At 44.2% G+C, this 16144-nt stretch overlaps 1 protein-coding gene across 10 annotated transcripts in view; it reads left to right on the forward strand.

Moving 5' to 3' along the window:
- Positions 1-16144, forward strand: part of TTC13 (tetratricopeptide repeat domain 13) — a 72293-nt gene that overhangs the window by 31844 nt on the left and 24305 nt on the right. For 4 of the 10 annotated variants that reach the window (XM_074373179.1, XM_074373180.1, XM_074373183.1 and 1 more), the window contains 6 exons: positions 2429-2494; positions 4288-4380; positions 7050-7166; positions 8378-8488; positions 13984-14066; positions 15879-16020. In XM_074373179.1, the coding sequence (XP_074229280.1) occupies positions 2429-2494; positions 4288-4380; positions 7050-7166; positions 8378-8488; positions 13984-14066; positions 15879-16020 (612 nt within the window). The remainder of the gene's footprint in view (positions 1-2428; positions 2495-4287; positions 4381-7049; positions 7167-8377; positions 8489-13983; positions 14067-15878; positions 16021-16144) is intronic. The other 6 variants (XM_074373181.1, XM_074373186.1, XM_074373187.1 and 3 more) reach the window with 2 other exon arrangements.

Genomic DNA, 16144 nt, shown 5'->3' on the forward strand with positions numbered 1-16144 from the left:
TAGAAGGTCTGAATGTTGCTGTTGGAGGTGTTAAGGAGACTGGTTTCAGCCAGGGTGGGTGTCATGATCAGACGTACTGTTACGTAACTCGTAGTGTGGCCCGGGAGACTGGGTGGGAAGAGACAGGAACGCGGTCAAGGCCACTGCAGCAGGCATGTGAGGGAGGAAGGCTTCACATCCGACAGTGGCTGCTGGATCAGGAGGTGAAGCCGCCAGGACTTTGTGAGTAGACGTGTTGGTGGCGGAGATGAGGGTGACTCCCAGGGTGGCTGGTGTGGCCGTGTCACGTGGGTAGTGTATTTTGAGATCCTACAAATCTGAAAGTGGGGTTTCCGTACCCCGGAGACTGTCCTCAGCCAGCATGAGCGCCGCGGGCTCCCCTGTCCCCCTCCAGCCTGGCCTAGACGCTGCTCTGTTGACAGCATTGTCTCCTGGCAGGTGCTGTCACCAGGGAAAAGCTGTGAAGACATTCTCACTTCAGTTCCTCAGCGGGGAACCCTTTCCCTGCTCCCCCCCTCTCTCTGTACCTGTCTCCCTCTCCTTCCAAACTACTTCCTTCTGCCCTTTTAAAGCCAGGAAGGATATTGGAATGTTTAAAGCGTTACCTCTGGATGGCAGGATCTTTAATTTATCTTTTTTGTGTGTGCTTTCCTTCGTTTACTAAACTTTCTGTAATTTAGAATCAATTTTCTATTTATTTATTAAATACAGTATTTTACATTTATAGTGAAGTTTTCTGTCATTTTCTGTAATACATTTTACTTGAAGTACTTTTTTTTTCTTATTATGAATGTGTGCGTGTTGGTTTTAAACAATTAGAAAGAACGCATCCGTGTATTAAGCACAATAAGCTCATACCCAGTAACCCCACTCCCCGGGGAAGATGACTCAATGTTTCGGAGAGCTTTTTCCTGTGTACATCCTGACCACATAGTCATATCTCAGTATTAGTTTAGAGAAGTGACTGCCATCCCTCTGTCCCTCTGTAACTTGTCCTTTTTCTCATTTAGCAAAGAGCACGGACACCTTTCATGCCAGTTACATCTAAGATAGAAATCAGAAATCCAAAACTATAGGGGAGCCAGGGAAACAGTGCAAATGAGGGAAATGAATTAATGTCATGTTGGGGCCGTGGGCGGGCTTGTAAGCTGACACATACACACCCCTCATCTAAACAGGCAGCCAGTACTTAGCTCTAGATTTTTGGGTTTTTTTTCTTTTTGGTTATGTCCTCCCATTCTCCTGCCCAGATATGGGTCTGTCATTGTTGGATTTTTTTCAGTATTATTTTTCCAAGAGAAGTTAGAAATCTGTAATTGTTTACTTGAATTTTTCCAACTTTCCATACACGGTGAGGTCTGTCTGCTGGTGGGGCTGCGGCCAGGGCTGCACCGGTTTGCCACTTGCTATCAAGTACCTCCTTCTGTTTAAAGTAGCCTTTTTTGTTTCTGTTTTTCAGTGTCTAGCATCTTCTCCTTTATTTTTTTTTCCCATTTACTTCTCATTGAAGTTGATGTGTCTCTTTCCACAATACTGCGGGACCCGCTATGTCAGATTTGAAACTGACAACGGATTGAAACAGATTAAATCCCACAGCAGTGCCAAGAGTTTCACTGGGGTCTCACGCCAGAGCCATTACTCTGCTTTCTTAAATATAGAGGGAAGGATTCAGAGAAGAGCATAGGGTTGCAGAGGCTGAGCTAAATGGGGACCAGAGGCATTTCACTTAGCAAGTTGGGGTTGGGGGACACTTCATCCCACTGGCCTGGCCGTGTGCAGGGACTCGATGGTGGGGCAGCAGACGCTCTGTCCTTGGGCTGGAGAGGGGTTTCACCCAGTCCACGTGGGAGCAGGCTCTGGTTCTTACCATGAGCCATTAGAGTAAGGGACCGTATTAATCCCCCGACAGGTCTGTGGAGCCGACACGTCGCTTGGTCCTTGTGCTGGCCCCGAGGGGTTCTTTTCTTTTCAAAAATAATCTCACAACTGTATGAAAGGAGCCAAACTAGGGAGAGGCGTGGCCCAGCCCCTGACTCCTCTGTCCCCTTCTCCGAGCCTCCATTTTCCCTGTAAGCCGTGATTGCTGGTGCTGCCAGTCACAGACTTGTTGAGAGGATGACATTTTAAGTCAGATGACCGCGTGAGCGAAGCCAGCACAGAGCTCAAGAATGCTGGTCTCTCCATTTTTTATTATTTTTTTAAAATACAAAACTCTCACTTGCGTGTCATTCAAATGAGCTGTCAAATGAGCTGTCAGAAAATAGACCTTTTTGGCTGGGGACTGCGTACTGATTGGCACGAATGGCAGTAGCATAATGTAGAGCTGTCCTCTGTGGCATGAACATGCTTTAAGCAGAAACTGATTTTTGTTTTGTTTTGTTTCATTTCGTTTATAGTTTTTGACGTGTTTCTGTTTTGGTCTGACTAGGAGGAGCCTGATCTGGTTAGTGCAATTTATGGCCGAGGGATAGCCTATGGAAAGAAGGGACTACATGTGAGTATGGAATAGTTACGTTCACCGTAGCACCTCCGGGGCCGGACTCGGACCAGGGACACGCAGGGGTGTCGCTCCAGTTCCCAAAGGAGACACTGGCCGTAGAGGACTGACTCCCCCTCCAGTGGCTGGGAAGTGGGGGGCTGGGGCTGGGAATTCCTACCCAGATTTGCCGAGGTCAGCTTCCCCCTACTTGCTCCTCCAGGGACAGCCTTTGCCAGACTAAATTTGATTTCATGATGAGCTGAACATCAACCAGGAGAAGTCTGAGCCCCTTGCCTGAGTTCCTAAGAAATACTCACTGGCAGAAGGAGAGACTGGGTATCAGCAGTGCAGTCAGACTTAGAATCTAAGTTCCTTTCACGACTTTTAAAGGTTGAGTAAAAGAACACTTTTTTTTTTTTTGGTAAATTATTTATTTATTTTTACTGTTTTTATTAAAAAAAATTTTTAAAACAATAATGTAGTCATAATATATTGATATAGCATTGTAACACATTGATTTCACCCTTTGTAGGTAAAGATTTGAGAAAACATTTTCATATATTCTATATGAGAAAGTGTAAATGTAAAAATTTTGTTTTTCGTTTTCATATTTTTTTCCATTAAAGGTTATCACAGGATATTGAACATAGTTCCCTGTGCTGTACAAAAGAAACTTTTTTTGGGGTAGAATTTATTTTTAATTTATCATCTATTATACTTTCCCAAGATCTATTATACTTTTCAAAGATAAGTATGTCTTTGTAGCCTTATTCCCTGTTTCTCTGAGGACTGCAGGAAGAAGGCTGTAATAAGTATATTCTACTCAAAGGCACTGTGGTATAAAAATGAAGACATTCCTGAGATTATATAGTAAATTAAAAAAATATATAAGCTTGAATGTCCAAATTTTTAGTCTAGAACATTATATATGAACTTTTTCTATTATTTTATATTAAAAATACTCAAATGAAATCATGCTTTGAGGGAGAAATGTCACTTTTGTATCTTTACCAATTAAAAAAAATTGTCCTAGTCACCTGCTGGCCTATTGGAAAAATCTTGTCTAATATTCGTATACTTCTGAGATGTGGAGGACTGAGAAGGAACTCAGATTTGGGAAAACAAGGTTGTTTAGGATGGAAACAGTGTTACGTTCAGAGCATCACTCGATAACCCTAGTTAGGTTCAGGGCTTCAGTAGATGACCAGAGTTGCCCTAGTAAAGGTCAGAGGTAAACTGCGTTTTCCTAAGCCTCATCCCTTTTAATTTCGTATCTTGATATGAAATTTGCTTGTATCTTTAATGCATTTAAAATGTAAAAGTAACATGCTCATATATTTTTGATAAAAAGGTAATGTGCAAATTTTAAAGAGAACTTAACCTGGACTTCCTAAGGGGTAGATGTGTAGGCCTGGGGGTTTGATTGACAGTGACTTGGCTCCTTTCTGGAGCAGTGGCAACAGCCCCTGGTAGGCAGCCTTCTGCACGCTGGTGTCCACATGCTCAGCCCTTGACATTTGTTGATGGGGTGTTTAAATAGCTTACATTGCGAAAATCCCCTGCTGTCTGTGGAACTTGTGATAGCTGCTCAGGTCCAGGGTGCTATCGGTGGGCAGGGAGACCGGAGCCAGTTAAACAACTGTAATGGAACTCATTTAACTTGGCAGATCTCTTGCATAGAAGCTACATTCATATTTATCTCTAAATAAGTAGTTGTGTTGTTACCAAATGATGAGTTTTTTCAGAAAATCAATTCAACCTGGTTTTGAGTCACAGCGTATCTCATACTAAGCTAATGCCTTTTCAAGGACATTAAGAATGCTGAACTTGCTCTGTTCGAACTGAGCCGAGTAATTACCTTGGAACCAGATCGTCCAGAGGTATTTGAGCAGCGAGCGGAAGTGAGTGTGGTTTTCTTTCTCCCTCTGTCTTTATTGGACTAGTTGAATCTCAGACTTTTTTTTTTTCCTATTACTTGATGACTTACACATTTTAAACCTCCCTTATATCTATTGTGTTTTCCCTCCATAGGTACATAAATGCCTTTAAACACAGTTGGAATGAATAGAAATTATGGGCCGAGCGAGACTCCTGATTTAACCCATAAGAGTAATATTTAGTATTAAAATATACAGCTATGATGTGTCCGACGCTGTCCGTGTGAACTGAAAAATGGGTCACACATGTTGTTTACTGTACATATGACATACTTTAGCCAAACAGTGTGACAGGATGGTCAAATGAGATTTATAGCCTTTAGAAGCATGTGTGTGTGTGTGTGCACTTGTGTATAATTCTTACGAGATATACCTGTCTACATAGAGACATAGATCAGGTAAGGTGACCATAACTGGAACTTAGGACTCAAGCTGGAGACAGAGAGGCAGCATTTGGTGAAAATATCAGGTAATGCATGTGACAGTGGGCACTGAGAGGAGGTGCGTCTGCAGCAGCGGGAAGGCATGACCTGCCAGAGCTCGGGGACAGGTTGGCCAGGGGACAGGCGTTGGCAGTGTTTGCAGAGGCCCCACCGAAGGGGTCATTCTGGAGCCGGTCAGATCCCATGTCTCAGGGGACAAGGTAGAAAATAGTGGTCAGGCCAGAGAACGGAGGGTATGCAAAGCCACCCCTTTTAATGTTTTTACATGAAATGTGTCCATTTTGCCATTTTCATAAAATAATAGTCAACTATCCAGGTTTCATGTTGTATTTATTTTACTGCACGTTTAACCATGTTAAATGCCTTAGAATTTATGTTAATGTATTCAATCTGAATAAAACTTTTAATCTGATCTGGTGAGATGTCATAGTTGGACTAAAAGAAAAAAAAGGACTTCCCCTCCCTCTTTTGGGGGAGAAAACTTAGCAAGTAAGAGGAACACTAAGTGTTTTAGTATTTTAAAAGCTGCATTTGTGATGTTTTTGTTCCCAAAATGATAGTGTCTTAAGTTATTGTTCAGTTTCTTTAAACGAATTTTATGTTTGATTGAGAATTTGGCTTTCTGAATGAATTCTTTCTCAATTAGTAGAATAATTCATTATCTCCTGTCTATTTTGGATCGTAACCCTAACCCTGAAGGTGAAGTGACTGTAATTTGTTCGTTGCTGCACAAAAGCCCTGTGGCGTTTAGGGGGACCACTTGGTGACCACGTGCTCCTGGAAGGGGGTGCTGAAGGTTTCCCCGCCCTTACGCTGATGTTCTGCTGAAATGTTATAACAAAGCGTATGTTTAATTCAGTGGACTTAGAAGAATGATTTAGCAGCTTTAAACAATTTTATATGTCTAATGAAAGCTAATTGTGTACCCCTAAATGATACTAATAATCAGAGAAGTAGTTTTCGGTTATCTTAAAAATGTCCAATAATGTTCCCCTTTTCTGGCATCACTGGGCAGTGATGTCATGACATAGTGAGTTTTCCAGCTAAATGATAGCATACCATTCATACATGGCAGACGTGACCTTATGAGAAATCTTTCACTTTTATACTTTCTGAAATAGTCTGTATCTAGTGAACGTAATTTAGTGACACTTTCAGTGACTCTGGTCATTATGTGCATGTTGCTTCTTGTGCTGGGGTGTGATAATTCAGTTATGTCCCTGGGGGTTAACATACGAGGTCAGGATGTTTTTCCTTCTGCATATAACCCCAGACCACCATGCCTCTTGAATTCTCAGGGCGAATACTCCCTTTCGTTCCTCTTTTTGAGCTGTCTTTCTTGCCCCTGGCGAAGTGCCTGCCTGAATCTTCTCTCTTCCACTGGTTTTAAGTTCCTGCAGAGGAAGAAAGCTGTTAGTGAAACTCGATGGCAATGAGCTGCCATAAGAACAAAATCGACCCTAACTTAAGGCCATTTGTTCCAGATAAAGCGCTTGTGCTTGATTGCATGAACACTGATGCCCATTTTGGGTTTTCTGCCGTCTCCTGGGTGTGCTTCTGCACTCTGGGCTGTCTTCTGCATTGTCATTGTTGGCTGAGCACAACTGATTGCTGGATCAAAAGAGCTCTCAGAACAGGCCTGCAGATGTTTTGTGTCCTGCTTTGGAGACCTTGACTGACGCGCTGAGAGTTGTTCACACGAGAGGGCTTGCAAAATGCCTGGAATCTGAGAAACTGCCATTCGGCACTTACCGCAGAGGGCATAGCCAGAGCGCGTGGAGGACTCTAATCCGTGTTTAACAGTTCCTCTGTTTTCATGGTTCAAAGTTATCTTTCAGATGAACTTGACATGCCAGGTTTTGTTTTGAAAGGTAAACAATAGATTTCGGGGTGGGGGGAATGGTCAGACCTGAAGAGAAGCAACGTCTGTGATGACCCAGGGCATGAAACAGTGGCAAAGCGATTGCCATGGTCGTAGTTGATCAGCCTCGTCTCGGTGGCGCAGCCGCCCCTGAGCTGCTGACTTTGAACCTCACTGCGTCCTAGTAGGCGGGGCCAAGGGCCTCCGGCTGCCGAGAGTCACGCTGTGAGTGCGGGGTGGTGAGTCGGAACCAAGAAGTCAAAAACAGTGGCAGTTGTAGGGCTCATCGTTCGGGTTTCGCTCCCCTAATTACATTTTTGGATTTATAGATTCTGTCTCCTCTGGGACGAATTAATGAAGCCGTGAATGACCTCACTAAAGCTATTCAGCTGCAGCCCTCAGCACGGCTGTACAGACACCGGGGGACGCTGTACTTCATATCAGAGGTGAGTTTTCTTCGCCTGGAAACGTTTCCTTCCATGAGGATGAAGGGTTCGCCTTTGCTTCTATGTCAGAAAACCGCTGGTTGATAGATTTGGGCTTGGGGCTGCATGATAAAGCGTTTGTGATGTAAAACAGTTGCAGAAGGATTTCCTTTAGCTGAAATTGAACCCAGCAGAGAAATGTTAAGTAGCAGGAACACATTTTCTTGCTTGAGATGTCAGCGGTAACTAATGCTGGGCTAGGGGGAAAAGGAAGACAGTGAGAAACAGAAGGAAAACTTGGTTCACAGATTATTCCTTAACCTTTCTTGCAAATGTCAGCATAGGGAAGCAGGTATGCTGTGATGATAATAAGGCCGTGCAATAATGCTGTGTGATAATTAATAATGTGATTATTAAACTCAGAGGTACAGGTTTGAATTTCTTTGGTTATCACAACCCGAGAACCGTACCCTGAACTAATGTGGCTTCCCAGACTGGAGCTTCCCAGCCCAGCAAGATTCTCTCCTATTATCTGAGTGGTTATTTATGATTGCCATGTTATTTTTGTGGGTTTACAGTCATTTTAATAACAATTTTCTATTGCAAAAGAAAACAGATTTTTAAAAGCCTCAGCATAACACAGTTTAAGGTTGAGCTGTGTCAGTCATTTTAGAACTATTCGGTATAATAAAACGCTGGGGCCAGAAAATGATGTGTAAAATTTCTCTGACAGATTATGACTTTAATAGTATTTAAAATAATATTCTTCTGGTGGTTGAGACAGTATGCTTAAATTAAACCTTTGTGAGTTTCTCCCATCAATTTAGCTATTTACTTTTTTTAAGGGGGAGGTAATGAGGTTTACTTATCCTATCAATTTAAATTATTTCAACAAACAGTGTATGTGTAGTGTAATTATAGTTTACTTATATACAGTGTAACAAACATATAGTATAATCAACAAATCAACTAATGTTTATGGTCATGAAACATTTCCTTTAAAACCAGAAAGGGCAAGGGCGGGAGGGTATGGCACAAGGTCCTGGGTTCAATCCCCAGTCCCTCCTCCAAAAATAAGGAAATAAATAAACCTAATTACCCATCTCCCCAAAAAAGCCAGAAAGGGCACAGAATAAATGGGGACTTTTTTTTTTTCCTTCTACCAGTCAAAAGTAGGACATGTCCAAATATCTAACGAACGCGGCTTTGTTTTTCCATTCCCCTTTTTGTAGGATTATGCAACAGCCCACGCAGACTTTCAGCAGTCCCTAGAGCTCAACAGAAACCAGCCCACAGCTATGCTGTACAAAGGGTTAACTTTCTTCCACAGAGGACTTTTGAAGGTGAACGCGCTGTGTGCTCCATACGACATCTCTGCTTTTCCTCTGCATGTGGGAAGGGTTTAGCGGGGTTGAATCTGGAATGTTTGGAAATGACACCTCAAGTGTCTCACTGGCTTATCTTAGAAATCAGTTTGAGTCAACATTATTTATTAAGCGCCTACTGTTTGATAGGTACTTGTAGGAAGATGCGGTGGGGGGAGGATGCAAGGTTATCAGGGAGAAATAATGCTCTACTTATGACAGATACAGTTTACAAAGGCTTTCTCCACATGTAACTTATCATATGGTGAATGCACTGAAGGTAGTAACATAATCGAAGTGCTTGAAAGCAGAGATCAGGAAGGTTCATTTGATTGCGGGCGTTAGGGAAAGTTCAGAGAGCAGGGACACTGTGTCCTGACCTGGCAGGCGGAGCAGGGCCCGTGGAGAGGAAAGGGATGGCTTGGAAACACGGCCACGGTCAGTCCCGCGAGCTGAGCGCGAGGAGACGGGGCCGGACGGCCGGGCAGGGGTCCTGAAAGGTCTGGAGTACTCTGCTCAGTGTTTTGACCTGAGCCGGTGGGCCCAGAGGAGCTGTGAAATCCAGATTTGGGGGAAATAGCCAAGACCAAATCTGTACTTAGGACGTGGGTGCTGACGCACCAGTGGCCGAGGAGGGTAGGGATGGGAGATGAATGACGAGACGCTGGCCGAGTTCAGGTCAGAGGGGGCCAGGCTGACTCAGGTCCTGTGGAGCCGCCCTGGCACTGTCCCTTGAAGACCGCTGCGGGGAGGAGTCATCGAGGGACAGGAGAGAGAGGCTCAGTCCCCGATGACCCCGGGCATGGGGCAGAGCGCCATCTCCAGCCTGCCCATCCTCCTGCCTGTGACTCTGCGGGGACCCTGTCCCCCAGCCTGTCTCCCGCCCAGAGCGAAGGGGGCGGGAACCCGGCTGAGAGCAGAGCTCTGGCCGCTCACCTTGGCCTCCTCAGCGTCTGACGCATAGTAGGCGCTCTGGTCCAGGACCCATCCAAGCTGCCTGATGACAGACAGGCTGGCCCGAGAGCCAGGATCAGTCGGCCCAGTTGGTGGAAACACTGCATTCTGACCAGGAGGTGACGAGTCTTCCCAGGGAGGGTCGCACTTAACCTGAAAGTTGAAAGCTGTCAAGAGTGCCAGGAGCATGTGGCTGAGAGGGGAGCCCTGGCAGAGAGGACATGCATGTTGTTATTGAAGACAGTTCTGAGGGCCCGACACACACACACACGAAGGATGAGGAGAGGGTTTCAAAGGCCACAAGTTGTAAATCCTCCGTGTTCTGGACAAGTGTCTGTCCTAGAGTGGGAGCTCAGTGAGCATCAGGGGAATGAGTACATCTCAAGGACGGAGCAGTGAGTTGGAGTTGGGAGGCCTTGGCTGGAGCCCTTGCTCTGAATCTTAGTAACTGCCCCTCTGGACACAGGGCTTCTCCTCAGCCCCTCCTCGGGGAAGCATGTATCAAACAGAGAGGGTTTGACTCTCTGCCTCGTGGAGTGGCAGTGGGGATTACAGAAAATAATGTGTGTGAAAAGCCCTCTCTAGATTGCAAACACAAATCAGGTCTTCATTATTGTGGATCATTTGACATGTGAAATTTTAACCTAAGTTTTGTAGACTCTAAAAAAATAACTCCCACCTGCTGGTTTTAAACCAGAAGGGATTTTGCAAATCTTGTTACATACACCTCATCTCCCTTTTGCAAGTATGCAGAGGTGGTCCTAACACAGACCTGTCGCATCTCTCCTTGGGATTCAGACCAGCAGTGCAGGCTTTGAGAGCAGTTATTTCAAATGTGCTTTGAGCAGCTGCCAGATGGACCCTTCCAATTTATTTTGTATCTGCTCTCTAGTCCCCTCCTCTTCGCCTTCAGTTAAAAAATTCAAAATCACTGTACTGTGTTCAGAATCTGTCACTTGAGTATCACATGGAGGAGAAAGATTTGAAATAGAAAACAGTGCCAGTTATCTGTACTAACAGGGTAAAAATGTTAGTTAAAGGAAAAAAATGCAAACGAATGACTTTACTTTTAACCATAAAGCCACGCTTAGCAATGTGGGCAGGGCTCTTTGTGTTATTTCAAAATGAGGATTTTTTTCAGAAAAGAGCCATGAGAGTAGAAACTAAGTAGAAACTGGACAAGGACTAAAATTCAGTCTGGTTTATTCCAAATCTACACAGTGAGATCCTAGAAATGGTGCTTCCATCCTCTGAATGTCAGAAGCCCCTCCGTGAACCAGTCTTACCAAGCAATTTGGTCTTTCCTCCTTTTTGCCATGCTTAGAAACACAGCATCAACGTGTGTAATAGATGGGAACTTTTCCTTTGCATTTTGTAGATCCACTGTCCGAGGAGGTCAGAGTGTGTACGTATTGTCTCATTCATCCCAACGGCATCCCCAAGAAGTATAGGAGGAGCAGAGGGTGTCCCAGTTACCCAGATTGGAAAACTGAGTCAGTGGTGAAATGCCTTCATGATGTTAACGAACTCAGCTTAGATATCTCTGTTTCTCTTGTTAACTTGTAGAGACAGAGCGTTAAGTGGACCAACGAGTTCGAGCTACCGCTGTATCCTAAAGGTGGTCTCTCCAGGTCAACAGCAATTTAGAAATTAAGGGGTGATGGCTTATTTACTTGATGGTCATTACAGATGTGTTAGGATCACATTACGTGACAAAGTTCACAGCTGTCCGATTCAGTAGATATATCAGACATTTTGGATTTTCCCAGGGAAAAAAAAACAAACAGCAAAAACTTTCCTGTTGAACTCTATCCATGTCATAAGGATATTTCAAAAAGTATGTATTATGAACACAGATTTTTACAAGCCTTTACTTTGAGAGCTACCTGCGACTGTCCTGTTCGGTTACACTGAACAGCCCCAGAGTGATGACGGCCCGCCCGCTAGGAAGGAGGATGGTGAGTTACAGTGGAGACGGTTACATCCGCCACGCAGACGGATTCAGGGCCAGTTCATGTGCTTAGAGATTAATTCATTTGAACGTAGTTTCTTTGTTCCCGTTGGCTTAAAATCTTGATTCTGCTGTGTCCCCTCTTTGGCAGAATGAGGTAGAGAGCTGTGCAGTGATTAGACAGGAACCCCGAAACCAAAGACTCTTAAAAGCTGAAGAGAAATCAGACTTTGAAGAACGTGGCGTCCAAGCATGCTGTAAGTGCAGTGAGCGGCAGGTGTCTCCTGGGCGTCTCTACTAGACGTCCACAAACACTCCAGACTTAACATGCCCCAGCCAGACGCGCTACCTCCCCACTGCCCCGCCCCACAGCGGTCCTTCCTCCTGTCCTCCCCCTCCCCACTCCAGTGGTCCTCCCTCCTGTCTTCTCCCCGCCATGCCCCACAGCAGTCCTCCCTCCCGTCCTTCCTCGTGTTGGTTGGCCCCCACCTCCCACCTAGGCTCTCAGCTGAAAATCTTCCTACCCTCGCTTTTCCCCCAGACCCAGACAGCCACCAAATTCTGTCTCTGTTTGCCTTTGGAAGTCCCTCCTGCATCTGACCCTTCTTTTCTCTCCTCGGAGATACTGTCTTAGTTGGAACCTTCATTATCTCGTCCCTGGACCACAGCAGCTGCCTTCTAACTGGGCTCCATCCTCTCCCCACTCCAGTGTGTCTTCTCTGTTTTTGCCAGCAGTTGTCATCTTGAAAGAGTAAATTTGAGGAGGCTCCCCTCCTTGAAGCCCCGTCCCCACTGCTGCAGGGTAGCACCCAGACCACAGAGCAGGGCAGAGGCCCTTCCCTCTGGCCCCCATCTCTGCCCCCTCCCCGACTCCCACCCGTGTCCCCTGCGCTCCTGCCCCTCCCCCCCAGCTTTCCCACCGTCTGTGAGCTCTCTGTGCCGCCCTGCGGTACCCCTTCCCCTGTCCCAGATGCCCTCTCTCTTTCCCCGACCTCTCGCTCTCTGAGACCCAGCTCACTTGTCACCTCCTCATTGAAGCCTCTCCCGGCATCCCAGGGCCAGTTAGCTGTTTCTTGCTCTTTATTCCTGGAGACTTTAACTCATACCTCTGTTGTAGCTCTTAGTTTGTATTCTAATAAGCTGGTCACATAACTGGCTGTCTAGTGACACTGTGAGTTCTCAGAGGACAGAGATAATGATCTCATCTTTGTGTCCCCTTCCTTCCCATTGCCCCTGGCACATGGTAGGCTCTCAATACATGTTTGTTGAATGAAAAATATAGTTGGAAAAATCCAAAAGGATCAAGCCTCTGTCGCTGCAGGGAGCCTAATTAAGGGTGGTCTTTAACATTTCTGCAGTGTTAAAGTGTATCCGTTCTCATCTCTCTCCCCAAACTGTAACCATTCAGTGGGATTCCTTAATGAGGAGGTTCTGTCCCCAGTATTGCCTTTGAATAGTTTCAAAGCTGGCCCCTCTTGTCCTGATGCCCACCCACTGCCCCCCAACCCCAAGAAAATCAAGAAGCAGGGAATGAATGACTTTCTGAAAAGAAGCAAGATTGTTCTCCTTTTGCAAAAGAATTCTGTGTGCCTACCAGGTCATTAAATATTTATTGAGTGCCTACCATGTTGCAAGGCATATGATATCCGTAGTGGTTTTCTGCTCTGAATGATCTAATCAAGTGTGAAATGATCTACCCCAGCAGTTTTCATGTGAAGTGTTTCTCATTAAAGCTCTTAGAGATCATGATACTTTGTAGCTGTTAAGTAGAGATAACATCTTCTCCTTGGGAAATGTGTGAAATGTCTTCCTGGTGTTTTTGTTACAGTAAATAAAGTCATAATGAAAAGTACATTCAATACCAGTTTAAGCCTAGGATGTTTATTCCAAAACGAGTGGTACATTTTGTCATCAGTTTTCACAGAGACAGTCCCCCTGCAGCCAAGTGCACTGTGGTCCCGGAGGTTCCCCTAAAGTATGTTGCCTGGCCCGTAGCTCACACCTGGGGCTCTGCCCTCTACCCCCAGCTCAGGTTTCTCTTTTATTTTGTGTTACTGTTTCTGTTTCCGCGTAGATCATGGGAATCCTTCAGATAGCTATCCTAAGAGCCTTTTTGTTTGTTTTATAAACAGTTTCACCTTGGGCTTGTTTTTCTGTCTCTCTTGTTGGTTCAATTTTAAATACTACTGGTTGTGATAATTTTGGATTATTTCACACAGCTGTTAGGCTTACTTGTGTTCCCGAGGGCTTTTATGACTTAACGAAATGGTATTAATATGAAGGTGATATTAATATTCAGAGTCCTAATGGAAAAGATAGTGAGAAGCTATTTTCGCACACTTAAGGCTCTGTTGTTGTTCATAGTAATGCATTTGTTTACTCTCAGAATTAAATTCTCCTGACTCAGTTTATTATACTTTCTAGCTCTATCTCTTTTAAGTCCCCCTATTAAAAAAAAAAAATCACTCAGAGACCATGTATAAGATATATTTAAGTCCTTTAGTGATTTAAGTGAAACTCAATTTTAACAGCAAAGCAAATGAATTATTTTTCTATCTACTTTTTACAGGAAGCTATTGAATCCTTCAAAGAAGCTTTGAAGCAGAAAGTTGATTTTATTGATGCATATAAAAGTCTGGGGCAGGCCTATAGGTAAGTAAAGTAATAATTGTTGGGGTAGGAAGGAGGGTGTGGAGTGGGGAGACAAGTAGTGATTTTTTTTAAAACACACATTTTTAAAAATTGAAGTATAGTCAGTTACACTGTCAATTTCTGGTGTAAGGGGACAGGGTGTATAGCTCAGTGGTAGAGTTTATGCTTAACAGGCACCAGGTCCTGGGTTCAATCCCCAGTACCTCCTCTAAAAATAAATAAACAGATAAACCTAATTACCTCCCCCCCCCAAAAAAAAAGTTACAAAAAGATTTTTAAATGCATTTCTGAACCAAAAGAGATGGTCATTCTCAATCACGTAGGCATTTCCAGACTTGTTAAGATCTTCCCTGGAGTACAGAAAGAGCCTGGGTAGGAGGTAGCGTGATGTGTATTATGACGTCTTATCTTCAAACAACTAGGGCTCGTAGATGTTGGTCTACGTTAGTCCGTCAAGGGTTGTTGCTCTGAGTAGTTGCATTATAAGCTGCTGAGTTCTAGATGCTGCTGCTGTTTTAGGCAGTAACTAAGGTTGATGCCCACATCACTGTGCTCTGTTTGGAGATTCCTAGAGCAGCGGGATGGAAGACGTTACAGTGATGGTGCATCTCTGTAGGGGGTGAGCAGCTGTGCCGAGACCCTGGCCTCCCAGCTACATGCACTGCCCTGGCCAGCAAAGCTATTCTGACTTTTGGCTTAAATTTTTTACTTTTTTAACATTCTGACTTATATAAAGGTGCTATAAAAGTTAGAAAGGAAAGACAGGAACAGAAATCCCCTTTAAAACTCTGTTAGGTGCCTGATTTGGGGACACTTAAATTCAAGAGCTCATTTATGCCAAGTTGGAGAAGCTCTCCTTGTCTTGTGTTGTTCGTTTTATGAGGGGGAGGTTATTAGGTTTCTTCACTGATTTCCTCTGGGAGGAGGTACTGGGAATTGAACCCCTGACCTCTTGTGTGCTGAGCATGCGCTCTACCACTTGAGCTACACCCTGCCCCCCGGAGAAGCTGTCCTGTACTAACTTGGAGAAAGTGCGCTTGGGTTCGTTTTGGGTTGAAGGGTTGCTATTGATCCTTCCTGTCCTGCAGAATTGTTGGGAATATAAATTGAAAACAGATTTGAAAGCACCTAGCAAATAGTAAAGTGCTGTATAAATGTTACTGTTAAATATATTTTTTAAATATTCATTATTCATAGAAAATTGCCATATGGGATATTTTGAAGGTTCTTGTATCATTTATAAGAATTTTAATATATGAAAAAAGGCTGGTCAGTAATAACCATTTCCACTCTGAAAGAATCACAGTTCTAAAACGTTATTTCTTTTTTTCGGAATTGTAAATTAGATAATAATTTACCAGATTTTAAGTAACTTCAGTGGCAGAAAAAAAAATTAAACCTATAAATTTGATTCACAATGATATACCTCTGTGTGATTCTAACCTACATAGTATTTTTTGCAAAGGAGAAACATACGTGTCTATCTAAATATCTAAAACTCACACAAAGTTTTTTTAGGGATTGGAGCTCATCATGAACTGGGGAAAGGAATTTGAGTAAGCATTTGTCTTTGGCAATCAATCAATTAATTTTGATTGATTAATGCTTAGCCTATAACCTGCTAAGATTTAGAAGAATTGAGTAGAATATGATGAGTCGAAGGCTGGGTAGCTATAAAGTGGGAAATTCAAAAAGCAAACACCCACCTCAAAGGATCTTATTTGCAGATGGGACCGTAACTCTGAGGCTAACTTACTCTGTGTGTTTACTGAAATGTCTCTACTCTGCTCATCGCTGTTGTTACATACCTAGAGAACTGGGCAACTTTGAAGCAGCCACCGAGAGCTTTCAAAAGGCTCTGCTGCTCAACCAGAATCACGTGCAGACCCTCCAGCTCCGGGGAATGATGCTTTATCACCATGGCAGCTTGCAGGAGGCCCTGAAGAACTTCAAGGTGAGCATCCGGAAGTGAGCAGCACTCACCTGGGATGGTGTGTCATTCTTCAACAAGGCTCAGTGAAATGCGTGTGTGTGTGTGTGTGCGCGTGTGGTGAGGGGCTGGGGGTGGTGCGGGCAGG

This window comes from Camelus bactrianus, chromosome 11, assembly GCF_048773025.1.
Source record: "Camelus bactrianus isolate YW-2024 breed Bactrian camel chromosome 11, ASM4877302v1, whole genome shotgun sequence".
Classification (NCBI taxonomy): Eukaryota; Metazoa; Chordata; class Mammalia; order Artiodactyla; family Camelidae; genus Camelus; species Camelus bactrianus.